Source organism: Xenopus laevis, chromosome 7S (genome assembly GCF_017654675.1).
Source record: "Xenopus laevis strain J_2021 chromosome 7S, Xenopus_laevis_v10.1, whole genome shotgun sequence".
Lineage (NCBI taxonomy): Eukaryota > Metazoa > Chordata > Amphibia > Anura > Pipidae > Xenopus > Xenopus laevis.
Genome location: NC_054384.1, coordinates 31,665,344 through 31,690,376, shown reverse-complemented (window position 1 = coordinate 31,690,376; position 25,033 = coordinate 31,665,344). Strand labels below are relative to the sequence as shown.

At 37.8% G+C, this 25,033-nt stretch overlaps 2 protein-coding genes across 4 annotated transcripts in view; one reads left to right on the top strand and one right to left on the bottom strand.

The window, feature by feature from the left end:
* Positions 1-23,162, bottom strand: part of hif1an.S (hypoxia inducible factor 1 subunit alpha inhibitor S homeolog) — a 28,743-nt gene extending 5,581 nt beyond the window's left edge. Inside the window, exons 1-7 of one of the 3 annotated variants that reach the window (XM_041571096.1) lie at positions 23,011-23,149; positions 14,989-15,091; positions 12,349-12,560; positions 6,633-6,883; positions 4,798-4,946; positions 2,643-2,788; positions 1,177-1,283 (exon numbers count right to left, since the gene is read on the bottom strand). In XM_041571096.1, the coding sequence (XP_041427030.1) occupies positions 1,177-1,283; positions 2,643-2,788; positions 4,798-4,946; positions 6,633-6,883; positions 12,349-12,534 (839 nt within the window). In that variant the 5' untranslated portion in view covers positions 12,535-12,560; positions 14,989-15,091; positions 23,011-23,149. Of the gene's footprint in view, positions 1-1,176; positions 1,284-2,642; positions 2,789-4,797; positions 4,947-6,632; positions 6,884-12,348; positions 12,561-14,988; positions 15,092-23,010 lie in introns of all 3 variants that reach the window. The other 2 variants (XM_041571097.1, XM_041571098.1) reach the window with 2 other exon arrangements.
* A 536-nt stretch (positions 23,163-23,698) lies between these two features.
* LOC108697941 (protein FAM135A-like) overlaps positions 23,699-25,033 on the top strand; it is a 34,956-nt gene continuing 33,621 nt past the window's right edge. The window contains exon 1 of the transcript XR_005962946.1: positions 23,699-23,764. The gene's annotated coding sequence lies outside the window, so the exon portion shown is untranslated. The remainder of the gene's footprint in view (positions 23,765-25,033) is intronic.

The following is a 25,033-nucleotide window of genomic DNA, read 5'->3' as shown; positions in this document are numbered from 1 at the left end:
TATGAACAAGATATTGTCTAAAGCTTTAAAAAAATCATGTGACTTAAAAGGAAATCTAAAGCTCATTCAGTTGGATTCCTTGCTTTTAACAGGGTGGTCCAAATGTAAGTGTTTTAATGTAAAACAAATATAATGCAGTGTTGCCCTGCACTGGTAAAACTGCTGTGTTTGCTTCAGAAACTGTACTTTTATTTATATAAATAAGCTGCTGTGTAGCAATGGGGGCAGCCATTCAAAGGCTCAAGCTAGACAGCAGATAAGCTCTGTAGAACATAATGGTGTTATCTGTTATCCACTATTTAACCTGTGCCATATGTGCCTTTTTTCAATTTCCGCCATTGCTACACAGCAGCTTTTTTATATGAACTATAGTAGTGTTTCTGAAACAAACAGATCCGTTTTAGCTGAGCAGAGCAACAGTACATCATATTTTCATTACTTTAAAACACTATTTTTTTGCTGTTAATGTTCCTTTAAGTTAACTTCATATGTTATTGAGAATTGTATTCTTGGCAACCTTGCAATTGCTTTTTTAAATAGTTGAAGTTATTTGCTTTTTTCTTCTAAATCTTTCTAGCTTTCAAATGGGGGGGGGGTCACAAACCCAAACAAAAATCTATTTCTCTGTGAGTGTACAATTTTGTTATATTCTTGCTTTATATTCAGGCCCTCTACTATTTATATTTCAGTCTCTCATTCAATCCACTGCATGGTTGTGAAGGTAAACAAGACTCTAGTAAGAAGATAGATGCTGAAATTATAAACCAGACAATTGCTTTTCCTCAATCTGAAGAATCATGTTTGTCTATGCAAACATTTTTGGCAGTTCATGTCATGTTTAAGCACCTTTTCACATAAGCTCAAATGGATGAGCGCATGTCAAAATTGTATTTTTTTTTTTGCTGTATGTGTTCCAGTAAACCAAAGACCACACCCTAAGGATTCTGTTTAATTCAAATCCTTCAAAAAAAAGTGTTGGGATTCAGCCAAACCAAATCCTGGATTTGGTGCATCCCGAATACCAAATGTAGAGTACTTTGCTGCCCTTTTTTGTATGCAATGAATATTTGAGAGTATATTCTGTGTCTCACGTTCTAGTGGAGAAAAAAACAACAAAATAAACAGCTCTTGGGAAAATAATTGCTAGTATTCTAAAAACCAAGTCAAGTGGCTTACCAATACATTGGAATATACAGAACATCTCCAGGTCCCACCACTGTCTCATAACCAAGAACATTCCTGAAGTTGGGGAACCTTTCAAAATCAGGATTTTCAAAATCCACCTAGAGGAAAACAGTTTTTGAATTTTGTTAATGGTAAGTAACCCAGAATTACATTGACTTCTATTAAATACTTTTAAGTTATACAGCCTCTCTGCCATGTCCCACAGCAGACATCCCTATGCCACTTAGGTTGTATCTTCACAGGGGGCTATAATCTAACACACAAGACCATCTATGTTTCTCTGGGGGAATAGCTTATAACCACTACAACAAAAAACTATGATATTAAACATTATATTAAGTGTAATACTAAAAAAAAAAATTCTATCTTCTCACCTGTGAAAAGTTTAAAAAAAACAATACGTGGGTCAAACAAGTCGACAATTAAAAGATAGCATTAGAGAACACATTCTTAACATTAACAACAAGGAACAACACCAATTGCCAGACATTTAGATGAGTGTAACAATAGAACTTTCTCGTATTTGAGAGTTACAGGTATAGATAGGGAAGTTCCTAATATAAGGGGTGGAAACATTTATTCTGAGTTATTGAAAATAGAGACCAAATGGATTTTTTTACCTAGGCACAAGGCAGCCTCTAGGTCTACATTTTGATTTTAATGTTTACTGCTATGTATAATAGTCAGTCCTTTTTTCCTTTTCTCTTTTTCCCTATTTTTGATATATTTACTTTGTACTTTATACTTTCTATTATGTATTCCCTAATTAAGTTAACGTATGAATTGTTTTGGCCATGGGGGTGTGTCTAATGAATCCTTGGATTTGAATGTCTTCTTTGAGCGATATATCTGGTAGCACCACCTACTTGTTTCCCATTGGCTATCTTTCTTTTAAATATCCTGTATGTAATGTTCAATGTTCAGCCTATGCGGAAGTGTCCTTGGTAGACACAAAACACGTCAGCCCAGTGGTTCTTAATTATGGAAAATAAAATGTAAGCTTTTTTTTAGCCTTTTTACAAATCTGACTCCGGCTTTACTACTTCGTGGGTCCAGGCTTGTGCCAGCCTCTTTTGAAGTTTCCTGGCATAGCTTATATGCAGTGTACTAGGCTGTTAATACTGGTGCATATAAACAGCACAATGAACATCTTCCTTGTAATAAACAAGTACGCAACAACTGCATTGGTATTGCGTCATTATAATAGATATGTTGAAAACAAAAGAGTGGGTCTCATTTAACAACACTGGGCAAATCTGTTTTGCTTCATAGATTAGTGCAATAGTCTCCCATCTACTTTATCACCAACTTCTGCTACTTTAAAATGACCTTTAAATCTTTTCTATTTAAAAGAAACTGCTTGTAGTTCCAATAAAACTGAAATAACAATTAGATAAAAGTCTCCCTTTAACTGTAAGCACTCCCAAGTTAGCAAGAGGAATAAAAATGGATCTCACCTGACTCTGTCTGTCACAGGGATGGTGGACAGGATATGGATAGAGACATTCAAACTGTTCAGGAGGAAAGAGGATACACCGTTTGTATCCCTTAATCTGGCCAAAGAAATTTTGCTGCTCGTCATAGTGTGCTGGTGTCACATTCCCTGTGTTAATAAACAAAAACATTTGGTTTTCCAAGACAAACAGAGAAGACACGTTCTGGAAAAGCAGCTAATCCCTTTCTACTCTGGTAAATGCTTATGCAAAGTGCAAACATATTTTTTAGGTGAAAGCTGCACAAAGTAGAATGGACTGTGAATTGGTATCGGACAATGTTCACTTTCACGTGGGCTATAATACTGCATCCTGCACTGGTTATCCTGTATTATTATCAGTTTGCTGCCCAATGCACATTGTAAAGATTTCTCCCAATTTATTTATACAGTCTGCTGCTAAAATAAAGAAACCAGACATAACCAGATATCACATGAGCTCATATACTAACAAAGCTTAAACTATCCAGTTGACTCAATATTCTATAAGGAAAAGAAAAAATGCTGTCTAATGTAAGGGCCAGCAACTCCAAGTCCTGCACTGCTGCTTTAAGGCAATGCCAATTTTTTTGCCAGTGCTAACTACTCCTTAGTAAGAACATAATCACTGGACAGTGGGCCTTACATAACCAAAGACATGATAGAAATAATACACCAAAATCAGAAATACACACAAAGGACTACTAGCAAAGATTATGTAGAGCAGAAATCAATATTAAGGTTCCTGAGCTATTCCTTTCCACATGTTCAGAATAGCAAAATAAAAATCATAACTTATTAAAGCGTACACCGGTGGTGAAGATTTCAGCCGTTATCACAAGTGCATGAATGTGATTACCATACTGAATATTGTACTGACTGCACAGACAGTTCATGTACAAGTTTTGATTCTGGTATACAGAAAACATATTTTACACAGACTGCCAAAAAATTAATTAAAATGAGAAGATAATGAGAAATAACATTGCGATGAGCTAATCAACCTGGAGCAAAATTTGCACTGCTAATTATAACAAACCATTATTTAACAGATATGAGCTCAATTATCTGGAATTCCGTTATCCAGAAATCTCCGAATTACCGTCTCCCCTAGACTCCATTTAATAAAAGTTATCAACATTTTTAAAAAATGATTTCCTTTTCCTCTGTAATAAAACAGTACCTTGTAATTGATACAAACTAAAATATAATTAATCCTTACTGGAAGCAAACCCAGCCTATTGGGTTTATATAATGTTTCCATGATTTTATAGTAGGCTTAAGGTACAAAGATCCAAATTATGGAAAGATGTGCGAACATTTTTACTTCCTTGTTTTGTGACAAAAAGTCACGCGATTTCCCTTCCAGCCCCTAATTTGCATATCTAAATTAGGATTTGGTTCGGCCGGGCAGAATCCGAATTCTGCTGAAAAAGGCCGAATCCTGGATTTGGTGCATCCCTGTTAATAATATAAATTGCATTTAGGTTTTTTAAAAAAACAAATAAAAACAACATTTTCCTCATTCTGTCTGTGTAATCAGGAGAAACACCAGAAAAAGGAAAAAACTTTTTCCGTTATTGCCTTTTCAGAGTAAGAAATAACAAAGAACAGACACATCCACAACATTCAGAACAAGCCTGAATATCTGAACTTGTGTTGAACAAGAAGTTATACAGCCTCTTTAAAAGGCTGAATAAATGGGTAGTGAGTGGTAACTACTATATAACTATTATAGCAAAAATGTCTAATTTGTGAGTGTGGATCTTCATTGTTGTTCTCTAGGGATGGGCAAATTTGACCCGTTTCGTCAAAAATTCGCCGCCGGCGCCCATTAAAGTCTATGGGCCTCAAAAAAATGTTGTCGTGTGCCGAAATTTTTTTGACGTGCGTCTTTTTATTTTGATGCATGACGCCATAAAAGTCCATGGGCGTCATTTTTTCGGCGAAACGAGGCAAAAAAATTCGCCCATCCCTATTGTTCTCTTTTATATAAGCTCAACTCTCAAGTTTTATTCAGATCTGTTTTTTAAATGTCTATTTTAGAAAAAAAATAAAAACTCACTGACAGTTATGTGATCAGTTATGTGATCAAAGCAGATCAAAACAACAATAAAGAAAAAACATGGCCAACACTTTACCTTCCATGCCAATCAGAAGTAAATTAGAAGTCAACTGTCCCCATCCATGTTTGGCTTGCTGTTTATTAATCCAGTTCCAGTTAAAGCCCAAGAAATCCACCACAATTTTTCTGCCCACTGTATCATTCAGCGTTTGTTGTAGATATAACCTGAGCAATTTAAAAATATTTACATGTAAATCTTGGTTAAACAAACCATGCAAATCCCAAAGCCTTGTCTGGAGGTCACATGAAAAAGATGTTTGGTGGTAAGATAGCAGGCATTTTACAATTGCACACCTTCAATAAAATAAGTGTAAATACTTTCAATTTTATATATATATTTTCATATTTTATCTTTCATATGAACAATAAAAGTGAAATAAAAACAATGTCAAGTGGACTTTATCTATGTCTTTCAAATCACTGACAGATTAAAAAAAAGAGTGAGTCATACAGGAATAGTTATCCCTGCAATCTGGTTTTATTTGGCCACAATTATACATCTTACAAAAGAGAGCTGATGATTCACCTTTCAGTTAAACAAGGAGACAGCTTAAAGGGATTCTGTCATGATGTTTATGATGTCGTTTTTTCCCCTAAATTACAATGTTTCCAATGCAAATAATTCACTCTACAAAATAAAATGTCATTCCTGAACCAACAAGTGTATTTTTTTAGTTTTAATATTGGTGTGTAGGCAGCCATCTCAGGTCATTTTGCCTGGTCATGTGCTTTCAGAAAGAGCCAGGACTTTATCACGGAACTGCTTTCTGGCAGGCTGTTTCTCCTACTCAATGTAACTGAATGTGTCGCAGTAGGACCTGGATTTTTACTATGGAGTGCTGTTCTTAGATCTACCAGGGAGCTGGTATCTTGTGTTATGGAGCTGCTATCTGGTTACCTCCCCATTGTCCTGTTAGGCTTCTGGGGGAGAAGGGAGGAGGATGATATCACTCCAATTTACAGTACAGCAGTAAAGAGTGACTGAAGTTTATCAGAGCAAAAGTCACATGACAGGGGGCAGCTGGGAAACAGACAATATGTCTAGCCCCATGTCAGATTTCAAAATTAAAAAATCTGTTTGCTCTTTTGAGAAATGGATTTCAGTGCTGAAGTCTGCTGGAGCAGCACTATTAACTGATGTGTTTTGAAAAAAAAAAACATTTTTTCCCATGACAGTATCCTTTAACTTATAAAAAGGTGATGTAGGTAGGAACATAATGCACAAAGATCTCCCATTCTGAGTGGTATGTTTTAGCAGGAACGATTGAAAGAAGCATGACAATTATAATGCTCAAAGCTCTTAACAAATGGGCACTGTTTGTCAGCAAATTGACACTACTTGTTACTGGAGAAAAGTGGCAAAACTGAAGAAAATTGTAACTACCACATATTGTATGAAAATTATATATAGTGCTTTAAAAAACCTTAGAGTGATTATTCTGGAGACACATATAGCATGTATGCAGTGCAGCAGAAGCAACCTTTACAACAATTAATTATTAAATACTGTATTTCTGAACAGCAGCACTGATAACATAAAGTCATAAACTTGTCTGTCCTTACTGCTACCACAAGAACTTGTGCAAATAAGTGGTACTATAAAAACAACCAACTTTTGGTGTGCTCTAATGAATACATTTGTTGGGAAAAAGACGACCCAGAAACAAGAAGCCAAATTGGTTGAATCAATGCTAATTTCCTATCAACTGTATGACATATGTGGACCATGGGTACACAATCTTTAGGAAATGAGGTTGCTAGTCTTTTTCCAAATGAAGAATTAAGAAAGTTACATTGAACTGATGGCTACATAAATGTATACATTTTAATGAAATTTAAAAGAGAACTTACCTTTCATCACTCTCTTTCTGTTGTATATCTTTAAGATTCTTTACAAACTCTGGAAATTTCATTTCCTCCCTCCTGGACTTGGGCTTGAAGTTTTTAAAGTTAACCATTTTCTTTTCGTCGTAATAGAGAAACTTGTGGTTGTTGGCACTGTACACAGAAAAGTCCCCATTTCCGATGTTTTCCTCCAGATAATCCAAATCCCATTTAAGTGCCGTATGCACTAGGTTTGTATCGGTCAGAACAACCGGCTCCTGGCATCAAATTCAAAACGCATATTGTGACAGGGTTCACAAGGTTCAATCCCTACATTTCTGGGCTTTTTTGTTTTTATTTAATGATTCATTATAATGCACCACTGAGCAGTTTTATTATTTTTAGGCTTTTCTAAAACATGACAGAGAGCAAAAACCATGCCCATGCATATGAAAGTACTGCAATCATAAATGTTTCCTCATTTTTTTCTCTGCATTTATTCAGCCTGTATAATGCACTTAAGAAAAGCTCAGCAAAGTCTGCCAAGAAATTACAACTTTAGGTGATTGCACAAAGGGCTCTTTCTCGGGAGATGCAATCTCCAGCAGGAAAAAAACGTTAACAAAAAATTAGGTTAGAAATGATGAACATTATATTTGGGGGTTCTGAACAAGCCCAAGGCAACAACAGGCTAAATAAATTCCTCCCATACAACATGTTATCACTTTAGATAAAGGGCAGATAATTCAACAGAAGCTTCTCAGTGGAGAACTTGTTTGTTTGACTTTGCTCTTTTGGCTCAAATAGTAGAACATGGCTTTAGTTTTACTTTCAAATTATGCCTGGCGTTACAAAACGCCATAGTTATTGCCTATTTAAAAGAATAGGCAAAAATATGTTCAACACAAGCCCTATTCACTAAATCAATGTTGAAAAAGGGGGCATACAGTCCCTTTATGTATTTTTGTTGTTGCTTTCTATGTAAATCTAGATAAACAAACATTTACGAAAACTATGAACCCCTATCTTTAGCCCTGTAGAGCAGAATTAATGAGTTTCATTATAGGCAATTGTTACAATAGTTGCTAATATTCCACAGGTGCTGAAAATGTATCAACTAATTGTATCAACTAAATGTAGCAAATTGTAAAGGGTCAGACCAGTTCCTGGATCACTGAACTGCCAGACTGAAACTCTTGAGACATTAAAATTTTAAACTTCAATTTCAGGGAAACTGTAAAAAAAAAAAAAAAAAAGGAAAGCAATTGGGAAAAGTCTTTGTTTATGATGAACAATCTGAAAACAACTGAACTGAAAAAGTGTGTAGAAGATGAACAACCCCTTTATTAAATTAAGCTGCACCTGGAGGATAAATTTAAAAAATAATCTAAAAAATACAGAGACAGCTATAGTTGTCTACAGCTATCGATATGAACAGCTTGAAAAAAATATTTTGTGGACTACTTCAAAATTATAATCTTTAAAATAAGATTAGAAATGGTTGGACCATAACAATGAGAATGCATGCCATTGGGGCAAAGATTACATCAATTGTGGTTCCAATCGAATTTGGAAGAAATGCAGGTAGTCGGGATAAGGACCACACCAATCACCCAATACAGCCCTTGCCCCAATGGGATTTTTTAACCTGCTTCTTTTCATAAAGATATTGATTGGGTGGACCTGTGGGCCATTCAGTTTAGCCAACACAATCAAAAACATGCAAGTGGAAAAAATGGGGAGTGCAAAAATAACACTACGCTAACGCAGCATGAAGAGGGGAAGTCCACTGACAAAGGCAGTGAAGGAGAGCTACAGATCCATTCACTGTTATGAGGCCAAGTATATATATATAGAAAACGCTAAACATTTTAATGCACAACACCATTTACGAAAACATTTCAAAACGTGAACATCCCCTTTAAAAACCAAGTGTGTGAGCTTAAAGGGATACTGTCTTTTTTTTTCAAAATGAATCAATTAATAGTGCTGCTCCAGCAGAATTCTGCGCTGAAATCCGTTTCTCAAAAGAGCAAACAGATTTTTGTATATTCAATTTTGAAATCTGACATGGGGCTAGACATTTTGTCAACTTCCCAGCTGCCCCTGGTCATGTGACTTGTGCCTGCACTTTAGGAGAGAAATGCTTTCTGGCAGGCTGCTGTTTTTCCTTCTCAATGTAACTGAATGTGTGTCAGTGGGACATGGGTTTTTACTACTGAGTGTTGTTCTTAGATCTACCAGGCAGCTGTTATCTTGTGTTAGGGAGCTGTTATCTGGTTACCTTCCCATTGTTCTTTTGTTTGGCTGAAGGGGGGGGGAGGGAGGGGGTGATATCACTCCAACTTACAGTACAGCAGGAGAGAGCAGAAGAGTGATTGACGTTTATCAGAGCACAAGTCACATGACTTGGTGCAGCTGGGAAATTGACAATATGTCTAGCCCCATGTCAGATTTCAAAATTGAATATAAAAAAATCCGTTTGCTCTTTTGAGAAATGGATTTCAGTGCAGAATTCTGCTGGAGCAGCACTATTAACGGATTCATTTTGAAAACATTTTTTTTCCCATGACAGTATCCTATAGGATATCCAATAAGAAGGAAACTTTTGGGAACCTGTTTATTGCAAGACCAGAGTTAATTATGATTAAGTTCACTTAGAGATGCATAGAGATTTACATAGATGCATAGGGAGTCTGTTACGTAGAACCCATGCAGTTGCTTTTTTTGATAAAAACAAAGGTTTGATAGCACTTTGTATTTCAAAGAAATTTCTTGTAGAACTGAAACAGATGATTTGTGTTCCTATCCAATCTTTATCTGCTGTAAACAGTTATGTAACTAAATATCAAATCTGTCTGGGAAACCATATAAATGGTGCAAAAACCAATTTATCATAGGAATATAGGTCTACATCTGTCTCTGTGGAATAATACAGAGAAGAAAACAGCAATGTACACTGGGAAAGCAGGAGAAAAAGAGTGATATCTAATTAATATTATCACTGAATATTAGTGATAATAGATTGTTACTTTATGCATATAAAATATCTTTTTTTTTGAGATTCCGCACAGTACGGCATTATATGCAAGTAGTAGAAATTGCTTGCACAATTTAATATAGCCTGTGCCAGGAACGGGTGGAGTTCAGGGTTGGTCTCATTGGTGAATGATGAGATATTTTCGTCTAGCCAGTAAATATAGGTTGAGAAGGACGTGACCGGAGCTATTGCATAAACAGCATCATTATAAAAAGGATAGGGAAGGGTGATAGGAAATTCTAATATACTGGAAGCCCTTCAACAGTAGGGCTCATTTATCAACACTGGGCGAATTTGCCCATGGGCTGTTACCTATAGCAACCAATCAGTGATTAGCTTTTTAAAGCCAGCTGCAAGTAGAACAATGAATGCAGCAATCTGATTGGTTGCCATGGGTTACAGCCCATTGGCAAATTTGCCCAGTGTTGATAAATGACCCCCAGTGAGTGTACATTTATTCAACTGACCTCTGTCCCTACAACAAAAAGCACTGCAGGCCTCTTAAATGGGTGGTTTCCCTTAAGTTAACTCTTAGTATGTTATAGAATGACCATTTCTAAGCAACTTTTCTGTTGATCTTAGTTATTTATTTTTTATAGTTTATGATTTATTTGCCTTCTTCTTCCAAGTCTGTCCAGCTTTCAAATGGGGGGGGGTCACTGACCCCATCTCAAACACAAATGTTCTGTAAGGCTACAAATGCTCTGTAAGGCTACAAATGTATTGTTATTGGTACATTTTTTGCTCATCTTTCTATCCAAGGCTCTCCTACTCATGTTCCAGTCTCTTATTCAAATCAATGAATGGTTGCTAGGGTAATTTGGAATGTAGCAACCGGACTGGTGAAATTGCAAACTGGAGAGCTGCCGAATAAAAAGCTAAATAACCCAAAATTACACATAATAAAAAATGGAAACCGATTGCCAACAATTGTCTCCGAATATCACTCTCTGCACCATACTAAAAAGTAAATTTAAAGGTAACAACCCCTTTAAACATAGCTGAATAAATCCCAGAACCAGGTAACTGTGACTCCTCAGATTTCTGATGGCAAAGATATTGAGACACCATATATAAAACCTCCTCACTCATTAGCTAATTTGCTCCATAGTTTTATATGATATAGACTGCCTGCAAATAGCCATATAACTTCTCTTATAGGTCCAAAACATACCTAGTTGCAGCCAGTAGCATTACTGCTCCCACAGTAATTTCATTTTAAGTCTCCTGTACACTACACTTTATGAAAAATGTTTTATTCACAAACATATATGTTAAAATATGAGGTTAAAAGCTAGTTTTTCACTTACACCTATATTTTACCAATAAACTTTGTTTTTTGTCTGCCCGTCAGCCCAGTTAAATTAAACCTTTTGCCTTTGCTTCTGTGCAGCGGAGAAGACTTAAAACCTTTGCGTATGGCTGAAAATGCAAACTGAAACCGTACCACCATCACCAAAAGTTCAGGAAACTAAATTAAGACGTGTTTTCCACTCACTAGTTCAAATAAACCAAGACAAAGAAATTACAAAATATATAATAATAATGGGTATAAGAGACAGCAAACTCCTCCTTTCTGTCCAGAACGGAAAACATACATATCAGTTAAAGGGAAACTATCGTGAAAATGAAATTTTTTTGACATCCACCTCCTGCAGGAAGAGATAACAAAGAGAAACAGATGCTAAGAGAGGAATAGTGAAGATAAACTTGATTATTTCAGAAACTGTACAGAGTGGTTAATTGATTGTATTTAGAAAGTGTCTTATTTCAGTACGCCGAAGCTTACATTTTCATTTTCGCGGTAGTTCCCCTTTAACAAGAAATCTACTTTCTCACTATCCAAAAGAAAAGTGGCCCTTACAATTGGTTGGCCCCAAGCACAGTAAAGGGGTACATTGCCTGGCCAAATATACATCACAGGGGTGTCCCACAATGAACAGCCAACTGGCACATATCAAAGCGACATAGGTAGCCAAACGTTAAGTTAGCTTTTAGTATATTATAGAACGGCCAATTCTAAACAACTTTTCAGTAAGTCTTCATAGTTTAATAGTTTTTTTTTTTCTTCATAATTTGCCTTTTCTTTCCAGCTGTCAAATGGGGGTCAATGGCCCCATATAAAAAACAAATGCTTCGTAAAGCTACAAATCGATTGTAATTCTACTTTTCATTACTCATCTTTCTATTCAGGCCCTCTCCTATTAATACTCCAGTCTCTTATTCAATATCAATGCATGGTTGTTATGGTAATTTGCAGCCTAGCAACCAAATTGATGAAACTGCAAACTGTAGAGCTGCTGGGAAAAAAGCTAAATTACTCAAAATCCCCAAAGCAAACTAAAATGATAATATCAGGCTGAGAGCTATGATCAGTTCCAGCTTGAATATAACAATTACCAACCAGGGGTGTACAAAATGCAGGGGCCCTGTTGGACTACAGCTCCCAAAGTTCTTTAAAATATAATTATATGTAGAGCATTCTGGGAGTTGTAGTGCAGCAACATTTGGGAACTAAAGGTAAAAACCAAGGCACGAAGAGGCGCAGGAATATGGCATATGCTTTTTATCGATCCATAAGAATCAGCCTAAATCACTGTGCAGCCCTGTTCTGACAGAGACACCTGATTAGCCAGACTTGGGTGAAAGGGCCGAATACGTCACAGAGAGAGAGAGGCCGAACAGTGTATTATTCCGCCTCACCTCCTTATCGATCAGCTCCTCTGCCCGGGGGTCTCCGTGTTGCAGGCGCGGAATCTGTCGGGTCTGAAATTGGTAAGACCGCAACTGCGACTCACTCCAGCCGGGACATCGGAGCTCAGCTTCCCCGCCACCTTGTCGTTCTGTCTCCGCCACAGCCTCCGCCGCTGAAACCCCAGCCTCCGCCATGCCCAGGCCGGCGTGACAGCACAGACCTGAAAACACAGCGGAAATTACCGAACTGGACAACTGCTTGGCCCGATCTGGAGCACCGAGACGAAAACAATCCAGAAAGCTAGAAAGCGCAAACACATAGTATAGCGACACCTTGTGGCTGGGGATGGGTACTTCCGATGATTGAAAGGGTTGTTCATCTTTGAGATAACTTTTAAGGGCAGATTTACTAAAAGGCGAAGTGACCGCCGCTTCAGGGACTTTGCCGATTTACCTAGAGACGCAGGCGTCACTCCGCTAATGAAGGCGATAGACGCTAGCGTTGATTCGCACTGATCTGGTGAATGGACGTTACTCCGCAAATTCATTAAATCGCCAGCTCACATAGGGTTGACACCTTTCTGGAAAAAAAATACCGGCCTTCCTATATTCTTGCATTTTTTTCCTATTACTAACATTGGCATCAAGCAAAATTTTTACTGGCCAAGTGGCAATCCTAAGCTCAGACCAGTCGATGGGGCAAATTTTCTAAAGAGCGAAGTGACTAACGCTGGCGAAAATTTGCCAGCGTGACGTCATTTAGGAACATCGCCTATTTACTAATGGTCAATGTCGTAACTTCGCTAGCGAAAGAGATAGACTCTAACGGTACTTCGCTCCCTAACGCCAGGCTAATTTGCGATCTGGCGAATGGACGTAACTACGAAAATTCACTAAGATGCGGATTTTACTGAATGTTACCTCTTGCGCCAGACTTGCCTTCGCCACCTCAGACCAGGCGAAGTGCAATAGAGTAGGTAGGAGTTCCTAAAAAAACTGTTGAAAATTTTTCTAAGTCCCAAAAAACGCTGGCGACTTTTCCTTTTTTCAGGGTGATAGGCTCAAAAGAGCATGAATTTGTTTTGGGGTAACCGGCTTCCCCCCTACATTTTCTAACATATGGCACATAAACTATTCAGTGGGGTCATGTGTAGGGAAATATAACAACTTTGTTTTATTCTATTAAGGTTTCCAGGTCTTGTGTAGTGTAATCTATTTGCTGCAACATATACGTACATTTAACTTCCCGCCGTATGCAAATTAGGCAACGCTAGCGCAACTTCGCTTGGATTGGCGCAGTAGTGCTAGTGCAACTTCGCCAGCATTCGACGCCCTGGACGCAACATCGGATTTTAGTGAATTCGTGTCGTCCTGGCGAATCTACACCTGACGAAGTGTTGCGCTGTGAGCGAAGCCGTCCCTTGCGAATTTTCAGAGGTTAGTGAATTTGCCCCAAAGTGCATTGGAGTGCATAGATCTTCCTCAATCTTCTGTTACTTACATCATATTTTTTAGTGGAAAAATTTATGAAGTCCAAAAAACGCTGGCGTCTTTTCCTTTTTTCAGGGTGATATCCACTGGGCTCATGTGTAGGGCATTATAACATCTCTATTTTCTTTTATTAAGGTTCCCTAGACTTGTGTAATGTAATGTCTTTGCTGCAACATACACATCCATTCAACTTTAAATTTCCCGCTGTATGCAAATTAGCCGGAGCGAAGACCTCTAACGAATTTGCGCTAGGCAGTATTGCTTTCGCTTTCACATTGCCCAAGTAACGCTAGCAAAAATTTGCCAGCGTCCGGCTCCCTGAACACAACTTCACATTTTAGTAAATAAGCATTGTCTGACCGAATTTTCACCTGGGAAAATGTTGTGATGGCTGCGAAGCCGTCGCTGGTGAATAGTAAATTTACCCCTACGTATGATGTAGAAAGTAATATTCTGTGACAATTTGCTTTTTTTTTTTTTTCATTTTTTATTATTGAAGGTTTTTGAGTTATTTAGCTTTTTTATTCAGCAGTTCTGCAATTTGCATCTTAACCAATTTGGTAACTAGTGTCCAATTTACCCTAGCAACCATGCATTGACTCAAATAAGAGACTGGAATATGAATAGGAGAGGCCTGAACAGAAGGATCATTTGTAGCCTTTACAGAGCATTTGTTTTTAAGAAGGGAGTCAGCAATGCCCATTTGAAAGCTGCAAAGAGTCAGAGCAAAGAGGCAAATAACTATAAAACTATAAATAATGAAAACCAATTGAAAAGTTGCTTAGAATTGGCCATTGTATTACATAATTACAGTTACCCTAAAGGTGAACCACCCCTTTAATTGTACTAGCAGTTGTTTCGTCACTTTATATAGGTTCGGTTCAAACTCCCTTTTGAGGTCAACTCCATGTTCTTATTCTATTATACCACATGGTATGAAGAGGAATAGCGTACTAAAGGGGAAGTTCAACCTAAATCATGTATTATCTTGAGAAGAAATATGTAAATTCTAGGCATCTAAACATTTACAAAATTTCTTTACAGTTACCTGAAAAGTAGTTCGGTAGGTACTGGCGCCTGACTCTTTTGCTATCTCTTCAGGTAGGTTTTGCTAACCCCAACCCATCCCTAGAAAAACACCATCCATGCCATGTGTACCTTAGCCAATCTCTATCTGGGGCCCTTATAATTCCTAGGTTTTCTCGAACTCGAACCCCCAGTGTGGACGATTAACCAAATGGATCCTGTATACCTTTCCCTACTAGGAAAATAAATACAATTATGCACAATATAAGAATAACACAGTCATTGTTTACACAACAGTACTAAAGGAACAGAAACATCAAAAAATGAAAGTGTTCTTGAGTAATGAATAAATAATGTAATGTTGCTCTGCACTGGTAGAACTGAGGTGTCTGCTTCAGAAAGACTGATATAGTTTATATAAACAAACTGATGTGTTCAAAGCTGAAAAAATAGAAAAGGCACAGGATACAAAGCCGATAACAAATAAGCTCTGTAGTTTACAATGGGATTTGCCAGGACAACGCTAATTCACTAAAATGCGAAGTTGCGTCCAGGGTGCCGAACGATGGCGAAGTTTTGCTAGCGTTAATTCAGCAAGCAAAGCGAAGTTGCGCTAGCGTTGCCTAATTTGCATACAACGGGAAGTTAAATTTCAATGGATGTATATGTTTCAGCAAATACATTACACTACACAAGCCCAGGGAACCTTAATAAAATAATGTAAAGTTGTTATATTGCCCTACACATGTGCCCAGTGTATAGTTTATGTGTTATATGTAAGGAAATGTAGGGGGTACCCTAAATAAAATTACGATCTTTTGCAGCCTGTCACCCTGAAAAATAGAAAAGTCGCCAGCGTTTTTTGGGACTTAGAAAATGTTTAAATTTTTTTTTTGAGGAACTCCTATCTACTCTATTGCACTTCGCCTGGTCTGAGGTGACGAAGGCAAGACTGGCGCATGAGGTAACGTTCATTAAAATCCGCATCTTAGTGAATTTTCTTAATTACGTCCATTCGCCAGATCGAAAATTCGCCTGGCGTTAGAGTGAAAAGTAGCGTTACAGTCTATCTCCTTCGCGAGCGAATTTTCGCCAGCGTTAGTCACTTCGCCCTTTAGTAAATTTGCCCCTATTGCACGACTTGCAAGCAGGCTCGGAAATGTGGAAAAGCCACCTAGGCCCGGGCCTAGGGCGGCAGAATTTTAGGGGGGCGGCATGCTGCCCAACCACACCCACATTGGTTCAGAAACACTGGGGATGCGCTGGAGATACAATAATTTTTTAAATTTTCCGTGCACCAATCACCATTGCTCCTGTCCCCCTGGAGGGGACAGGGGCGATGAACGGTAGTGGGCCTAGGGGCGCCCACAATGTAAATCCGGCCCTGCTTGCAAGGCATTTATATAATCTATGTCTATGTGGGCTGTTTATGCATAATTTCAAACACTTGAAAAATGGAAAGAGTGACAAAAAGATGTGCCGCGCGTATCGCTGCAAAGATAATTTGACCACGTCGGTTTTCTGGTCACACCCCCTAATTCCCATTTTACAAAATTTGGTAGGTTATGAAAATTTGAACACATTTCTGGGAGTTTTCGGGCAATGTTTAATGTGTTATAACAGATTTGCTAATGAAGGTGAAATTGCCCTTTAAGCTAAGTCACAGTTCTCCCAAGAATCCTGCTTATGTTAAATAGTTACAATTATATCTTTGCTTATCTTAAATTGTTACAAATGTATCTCAGTGCAGGGTGCAGGCGCTGAGTATTCTGGGCTCTCTGCCAAAAAGCCTCTAATTAAATAAGTTTCACTTTTTTGGCATCAGTGCAGGAGTTTAAAGAGAAACCATGGATTTTTTACTTAAAATCCAGGACTGAGATGTCAGAATCTGGACTTTCCCGCAAAAATCTCACCGAATGTCAAGTTCCCGGGAATCCCTGTGGCTCCCTGACTCTCTCTCTCTCTCTGGTTGCATTATGTTTGCTTGTGTTGTTAAAGTAAGTGGCTTCCTTTACCTCAATATATGTATGTAAATGTAACCAGGAACTATGGGTTTGCATCATATATCTTCAGACTATAGATAAACACACTATATCTACAATAGCAATTTTCATATTTGTATTAGTAATTTTATGAATATATACATACTGTAGATACGCCTACTGTATGTATATTTTGTAATTTTATCACATAATTTACATTTTTTGTTAAACAATATTATATAAATCTCTGTTTTTCAAATGTGCATTGATTTCATCCTAGCAATCATTACTATCACTCAAACTTGATGGTGTTATAATGATCATTTATTTTGCAGACACAACAAGTGTATAATAGAATCTTGGATCAATACTAAATACAGATCTAATGGTTCATTCTGCTATGTAAATTGACTTTCCTGTATTGATATCAATGTTAGGGTTAATACATGGGACTAATTTTGCCTTTCTCTTTTCTGGCAGAGATGATCAAAGCAGGAGAAGAAGATAATGGCAATCTTTTTCCGAAGTTATTATTCAAATATGAGCCGTATTTTATTCTAAACAAGATCAATATTAAGATTATCCAATTTTCAAGCATACCTTATTGTATAAACTTTCTCTGTTGTACTTAAGGTAACTTCATATCAGTTATTCACAAAAGCAATAACATTTAATGTATTCATAATGATCCCCATAACTTTTTCTGTTCGAGCCAAAAGCTATTATAGATCATGTTTCATTAAATTCCATTCCGTGCTTATTGTTGTTTTAATAGAGCCATTAATTCTTTGTATATTAAGTTAATGAAAATAGTTATGCCTGACATCAATTTACTGAAATTTGCTTTTCTCTCAGTCATTTTACCTCTTTAAAGATTTCATCTCATGTTTTCTCCAAAGACTAAATATTGCAATTTCTGGAAAATGTAGTTTGCAGGCAACATAAATGCTGTTTTCTTAACAGGACATGGGACAAATGCTTCAGTGTTATAATGTATATACAGTAACATAATATACCCAGACAATATATTTTTATAATACACAAAAGCCATGAATATCCTGTAAATTATATCCTTATAAACGGTGAGTTCTGATGTCATCAGTTATAAACGGTGAGTTCTGATGTAATTTCTGTCACATGACTCACCGAAACTTGTGTATTATAATAAATAAAGTACCCCCAGTTGCAAAATATGAGGATATTAGAAGTTACCTCGGAGTTTCATGACCTGTATAAAAACACTCGGCCTTCGGCCTCGTGTTTTTATATGGTCATGAAACTCCTCGGTAACTTATAATATCCTTATATTTTACAAAAGGGGGTACTTTATTCACTATATTATTTATATTTTTATTTATAAATTTGTATATATACAAATACAAGAAGTCCTCTGCACGCAAACCATTATAAATATATTAAGGACATTGAAACATTTTGTGCCTTTAAAATGCCTTAACCTTTAAACAAAACAGGGATTGTTTATCCATATATTGCAATATATTTAAGATGGTCAACGACATCAAAGTCATCCCCGGTGTGACCAGTTCCTACACTTGCATCTGATTCATTAAGAATTTTATTGCTTTGTTATACATTTTATAAAGGTAAAGTATTACCCGCAACTTATTTCCTGCTTTTATATATATATATATATATATATATATATATATATATATATATATATATTGGCAGGGATACTGGCAATTTTCCCACTGGGCCCTTTGGCCTTTCTGGAATACAGGGCATTAATTCTTTTCTCTTAAATTCTCTTTGTGTTTTTTAATTATTCCCACCCATCAGTGATACAGATAGGAAATAGTTAGTCTGTGATGGGGCCAGGAAAAAGACAGGAACCAGATATATTGGCATAGATAAGCAGGAGAATCAAAGAGGTTGTTAATTTTTATTAGGGTTGGCAGGGGGAGTTTCATGGAAGATTTTGCACAAGGGTTTGGGGTTGTAGGTTGGTCCTGTCACTTGGGTTGGGATGATGACATCATGGGGCAGGAAAATGGGCAGATGGGGTGGGGAAAATGTGCCAGTGGGTTGGTGGATTGAGACACTTTTTTTTAAAAGTGTGGTTCACCTTTATGTTAACTTTTAGGGACATATTTATCAAGGATCGAATTTCTAATTGAAAAAACTTTGAAATTCGAATTCAAAAAGACCAACCCAAATTTAGTCTAAGGGGCATATTTATCAAGGGTCGAATTGAAAAACTTTGAAATTCAAATTCAAAAAGACCAACCGAAATTAAGTCTAAGGGGCATATTTATCAAGGGTCGAATTGAAAAAACTGCGAAATTCGAATTCAAAAAGACCAACCAAATTTAAGTCTAAAGGTGCCCATACATGGAGAGATCCGCTCGTTTGGCGATGTCGCCAAACGAGCGGATCTCCCTCCGATATGCCCACCTTGAGGTGGGCAATATCGGCTGATCCGATCGTGGGCCCTAGGGCCCAACGATTGGATCCTAACGATGCCCAAACAGGCGGTCGGATCGCGGGACCGCATCAACGAATAGATGCGGCCGCGATCCGACGGGATTTTCTGTCCCATCCGATCGAGATCTGGCCGACTTTCGGCCAGATCTCGATCGGTAAAGCCCGTCGCGGGGCCCCATACACGGGCCAATAAGCTGCCGACACGGTCTGTCGGCAGCTTTTATCGGCCCGTGTATGGCCACCTTAAGAGGCATATTTATCAAGGGTCGAATTTCGAATTAAAAAACGTAGAAATTCTAATTCAAAAAGACCAACCGAAATTAAGTCAGAGTTTTTTTTGGGTCGAATAGGTCCTTTTTCGATCGAATAGGTCCATATTCGGCCGAATTTGAATTGTTTGAATTGAATTAATAGCGGAATTGATCGAATTTGATTCGAAGTTTTTCCCAAGACCACCAATTGACTCCAAATAGGTTCTAGGAGGACCCTCTCAGGCTAAAACAGCAATTTGGCAGGTTTTAGATGGCAAATTGTCGGTCGAATTTTTAAAGAGACAGTGCATGATGAATTTCGATATTCAAATTTTTCTCAAATTCAATTTGAATTTGGCCTATTCCATAGTCGAAGTACACGAAATTCAAATATCGAAATTTATCATGTCCTGTCTCTTTAAAATGTCGGCAGTCGAACATTCACCTCGACCTTTGATAAATCTGCCCCTTAGTGTGTCATAAAATGGCCGGTTGTAAGCAACTTTTCAATTGGTCTTCATTATTTATTTTGTATAGTTTTTGAATTATTTGCCTAGTTCTTCAGACTCTTTCCAGCTTTCAAATGGTGGTCACTGACCCCATTTAAAAACAAAAGCCCTATAAAGCTTCACATGTATTGTTGTTGCTACTTTTTATTACTCTTCTTTCTATGCATGGTGGCTAAGGAAATTTGCAGCCTAGCAACCAGATTGCTGAAATTGCAAACTGGAGAGCTGCTAAATAAAAAACTAAATAACTCAAAAAACACAAATAATAAAAATTAAAAACCATTGCAAATTGTCTCAGAATATCACTCTCTACATCATACAAAATCATACTCAAAAATGAACAACCCTTTTTAGTACAGTGCAGTGTTTTCCCTTGAATACTTCATAATTGCATAATTGATTAACCTGAACCTGAACTTCGAAATTCGAATAAAAAAAATACCAACCAAAAAGTTTTTTTTTGCGGGTGAATAGGCTGTTTTCGTTTGAATTTGAATAATTGAATTAGAATAGTTTGAATCGAAAAAACTTAACATTTTCAAAGTCCACCAAATTGACTCCAAATAGGTTCTAGGAGGTCCCCCATAGGCTTAAACAGCAATTTGGACGGTTTTAGATGGGGTATGGTCAAAGTCGAATTTTTAAAGAGACAGTACATGATAAATTTCGATATTCGAATTTTTAAAATGTTTTCAAATTTAAATCGAATTTGGACTATTCCCCAGTCGAAGTACACAAATTTTTTACTTCGAATTTTCACTTCGACCCTTGATATATCTGCCCCTATGTGTGAAACTCTGCTGCAAAGATTGCCGCAAGGCCGCTGTGGCTATCCTGGAGCTACTGCCTGGTTCAGAGATGTCGGTAGCTCTAGGTTCTTGTCGTGTCAATAGGTACAAAAGCAAGAATTTGGAAGAGGTAGAAGGAATGACTGAGCAGTGCTGAGTGCAAGTGGAAAAAAAATGCATACAGATGAAAGTTTGTTTAAAAAATTGGATTTTATTGTGCACATTAACACAAATTAGTTTTGTGCAAATAAATCACCCCCAGTGACTCATCAGTTCCTTCTACTTGAATTTCCTCTTATTTATTTCTTCTTCCTCTTATGTTTTTCTGTTTCCTCCACAATTCCACTGTGCTCTGCTATTTTTTTCATCTTACCGTACATTTTCTGGCCCATCATTCCCTTTGCTGTCCCTTTATACTGAACTCCTTTTTCTGTTTTCTGTTTCCGGATTTGTGGAAAGGCCACCAAGGCCCGGGCCTAGGGCAGCAGGATTTTAGGGGAAACATGCTGCCCAACCACACCCACATTGGTTCAGAAACAATGGGGATGCTTAGGAGATGAAATAGTTTTTTAAATTTCCCATTCGCCAATCCCCATTGCTCTGGTCCAGATGATGAAAATCTGTGTGAATAAAAGGGGGGGGCCTAGGGGAGCCTGCTATGTAAATCCGGCCCTATGGGCAGGTACCTTTTAAAGGGTTTTCTGCCTACCCCTAGTACATGCTTGCTCTCCCCTCCACCTCTGTGTCACTGCTGCCCCCTGTGTGATGCATGCACACACATACACACGGGTGAGGGAAAGAGGTGGCCGGCCAGGTTGCCCGGTCGGCTTGGCCTGGCCCTCACTTAAAGTATATATGTGTACTATAACCTTCTATTTTGTCTTTCTCTTCTTGCCTTTGTCTTCCCTCCTCCCTTTTCCAATCTTCAATGATTTCCACTTTCTCCAGTATATTTATTTATCACCACGTTATCACAATTACCCTATTCTGTGCTAGTGTTTGCCATTTACATCATTCTTCTATGTTTTCTCCTGTTTTTTTTTACAGATTGTTCTTCATTCACATTACAGCCCATGATTAAGTACCCCTGCGGGTACAAAATGTATAGGGCTTATGGAGATGCAAGTATATTTTTAACTTTGATTAATAAAGTAATTTTTTAAGTAATACTTTTGGCTATCTGGATTCCTCTGAGTGCTGAATAGCCCTGTTTTTCTTATCGTTTATCCTTCATTCAATGTGTGTCACAATCTAAGGCCCCTATCACATTCACACATTAGGGTCAATTCCATCACAAAACGTGGGATGAAATCAGAATACCTGGAATAAACCCGCACAAACACAGGAAGATAACACAATTAAACATAAAACAGTTTCCACATTGGAATTTAAGACCCGGTACCAACTGAGCAGGAGGAGAGTAAACGCATCAAAAGTTATTATACTGTACCTGCACAGTGGGCACAGGGGATACTTAGGTAATAGTACCCAAAGTGCCAGTGCAAAGGACTTCTTAAAGGGATAAAGTTGTTCACCAGAAATAAAGGCTCTCTTCACGTACTTTATATTTTCTTTTTGTGATTGTTTTTCTAATATTGAAGTGTAAAGTTTCATTTTCACCTTCTTATGTCTTTCTGAAGCCATTCTAGGAGGGAGGTTGCTGACTCTGTAAACTATTCTAAACCAATACATTAGTTGATACATTTGTTATCTTTGCTGAGCAGAATCTCTGAGTGTGTGTGTGCGTGTATATATATATTTATATATATATATATATATCTTAATATTATAATGTTATAACCTGTGCTTTGAATGTTTGCCCCATGACTACACAGCCACTTGTTTATATAAACTAAAGTAGTGTTTCTAAAGCAAACGCACAACTTGTACCAGTGCAGGGAAAGAGTACATTATATTTTAATTACTTGTGTAAGTTTCTATAGTTATATATCAATATTAATAATGATATATCATAATATTAATAATATACCTCAACCCACTTACTAGGGTTTTGGTTCTTTTGAGCAAGCAGACAATGAATCCACACCAATGAGCGTATTGTAAAGTGATAAATTGTGAAATAAATCAATTGATTGTTATACATAAATGATTACACTCGAACTAAACAATAATTACAATATTTACAGTTACACATTACACAAGTCTACATTGTTGTTACCAAAAAGGCAGAGGAATAGAGTTCAGCTTCATCTCTGCCTTCCCCTTTGGTCTGCATTCCTCACATGTTGTCTTGTCTCAGGCTCCTCTGGCTTCTTCAGCCCTCTCCTGCCTCCTCTCAGCTGCCCAGTTCCCTTGTCCTCTGTCCAATGTTCTTTTATTCTGGGTTCTCACCTGTCCCCACAGAAACCCTCCCAACTGCGAAGATGTTGTGATAAACCCCCCAACTTGCCTACATCCTGTTGAACAAGTTTTCTCGCATACAAAATCAGTTTTATGGTCCCCACAGCAGACATAGGCCTTAGTAGTTACAGGAAAACCTTTGTTATGATAATCAGGGCTTCATGTAAGTTCCCTGAACAACAGCTTTCTTATTAACCTTTTAAATGCCACAGATCGTAGAATCTACGTTCTGTGGCAAAGGTACTTGAAATGCCACAGAACGTAGATTCTACGTTCTGCAGCATTTCCTGGTTCAGGAGCGGAGGAGCGGCTGTTAGAGCCGTTCGCTCCGTTCCTGCTCGATCCCCTGCCCCTAGGCAACGAGCAGAGCAGGGGATCGAGTGGCCCCTGGGGCGCGATCGCCCAGGGGCCCAAAAACAGCAGCAGGCACGTGTTACTTACGTGTCCTGCTGCTGCAGCCTGCACCGGATCGACGATCTCCGCCCCCACAGCACACAGACAGGAACCACGAGGCAGATGTCTTCCAGAGGCTCTTCCTGATCGCCTGCAACAGTCTCCAGCGACTTTTTCAGGTTAGTGCAACAATTACACACACAAACACACCAACACACACTTATTACAGTAATACACACTTAGATTCACACTTACACACACTTACACATACATTTTTGGGGATTGGGGGGGTCACTTACACTCACTGCACTTACACACATGTGCACACGCACACACGCGCACATAACATGTAATTTACCATTTGTACACACGCACACGCACATACATGGCATTGTGGCATTTTTTTTTTTTTTCTTATCGCATCGTTTCTTTTTTTGGCTGAAAAAATGTTTTATTGCCATTACGCATAGCGTATTCGCTAACCGTACTGTGCAATACCTTTTGTATGTTATTTCGGTGATTATATTGCAATTTTGGGTATTTTGGTGCATTTTTAGCCATTTTATTGAATTTTTAGCCATTTTATTGCATTTTCAGCTCTGCATATGTTGTGTTCACTTGTTTCTAGCCGTAGAACCTGTTTGGCCCATCTAAAATATTCAAACTGTGATTCTGACGGCCGATAACACTAGTCTGGAAAAAAAACATTGATTTTTGTGGTTTTATTGGATTTTTTTGCATTTCACCCTTTACTGCCTTATTTTGTTTTGCCTTGTAAATTTTATCTACTATATATCCATTTGGGGGTCTCTGTGCGCCACATAGTTTGGTATATCTATGCATATTGGGCATCAAAGTGTTCAGTAGACCTCTGGCGTTCATATTTAGGATGTTTTATGCTGATACGTTACGAAATGTGGGGCATATAATGGGGTAAAATTCAAGCTTTCTGACAATTTTCAGAAATTTGATAAAAACCGTTATGTTCAGCATTGCTTTGCAGTTTGGCAGTTTGCAGTAGAAACACTTATTTACCCATATTGGATTCGTCAGAATGTGTACTTTCTGAAAATATATGGTTTTCTGGGGTCTCTGTACTGTTAGGGGGTCTAATGTCGCATAATACACACACCAGGTGCTTATATTGCAGCAGCCAGCGCGTCAGCTGTGAAAATGTATATACACTATTGTCATTTGGGGGTCTCTGTGCGCCACATAGTTTGGTATATCTATGCATATTGGGCATCAAAGTGTTCAGTAGACCTCTGGCGTTCATATTTAGGATGTTTTATGCTGATACGTTACGAAATGTGGGGCATATAATGGGGTAAAATTCAATCTTTCTGACAATTTTCAGAAATTTGATAAAAACCGTTATGTTCAGCATTGCTTTGCAGTTTGGCAGTTTGCAGTAGAAACACATATTTACCCATATTGGATTCGTCAGA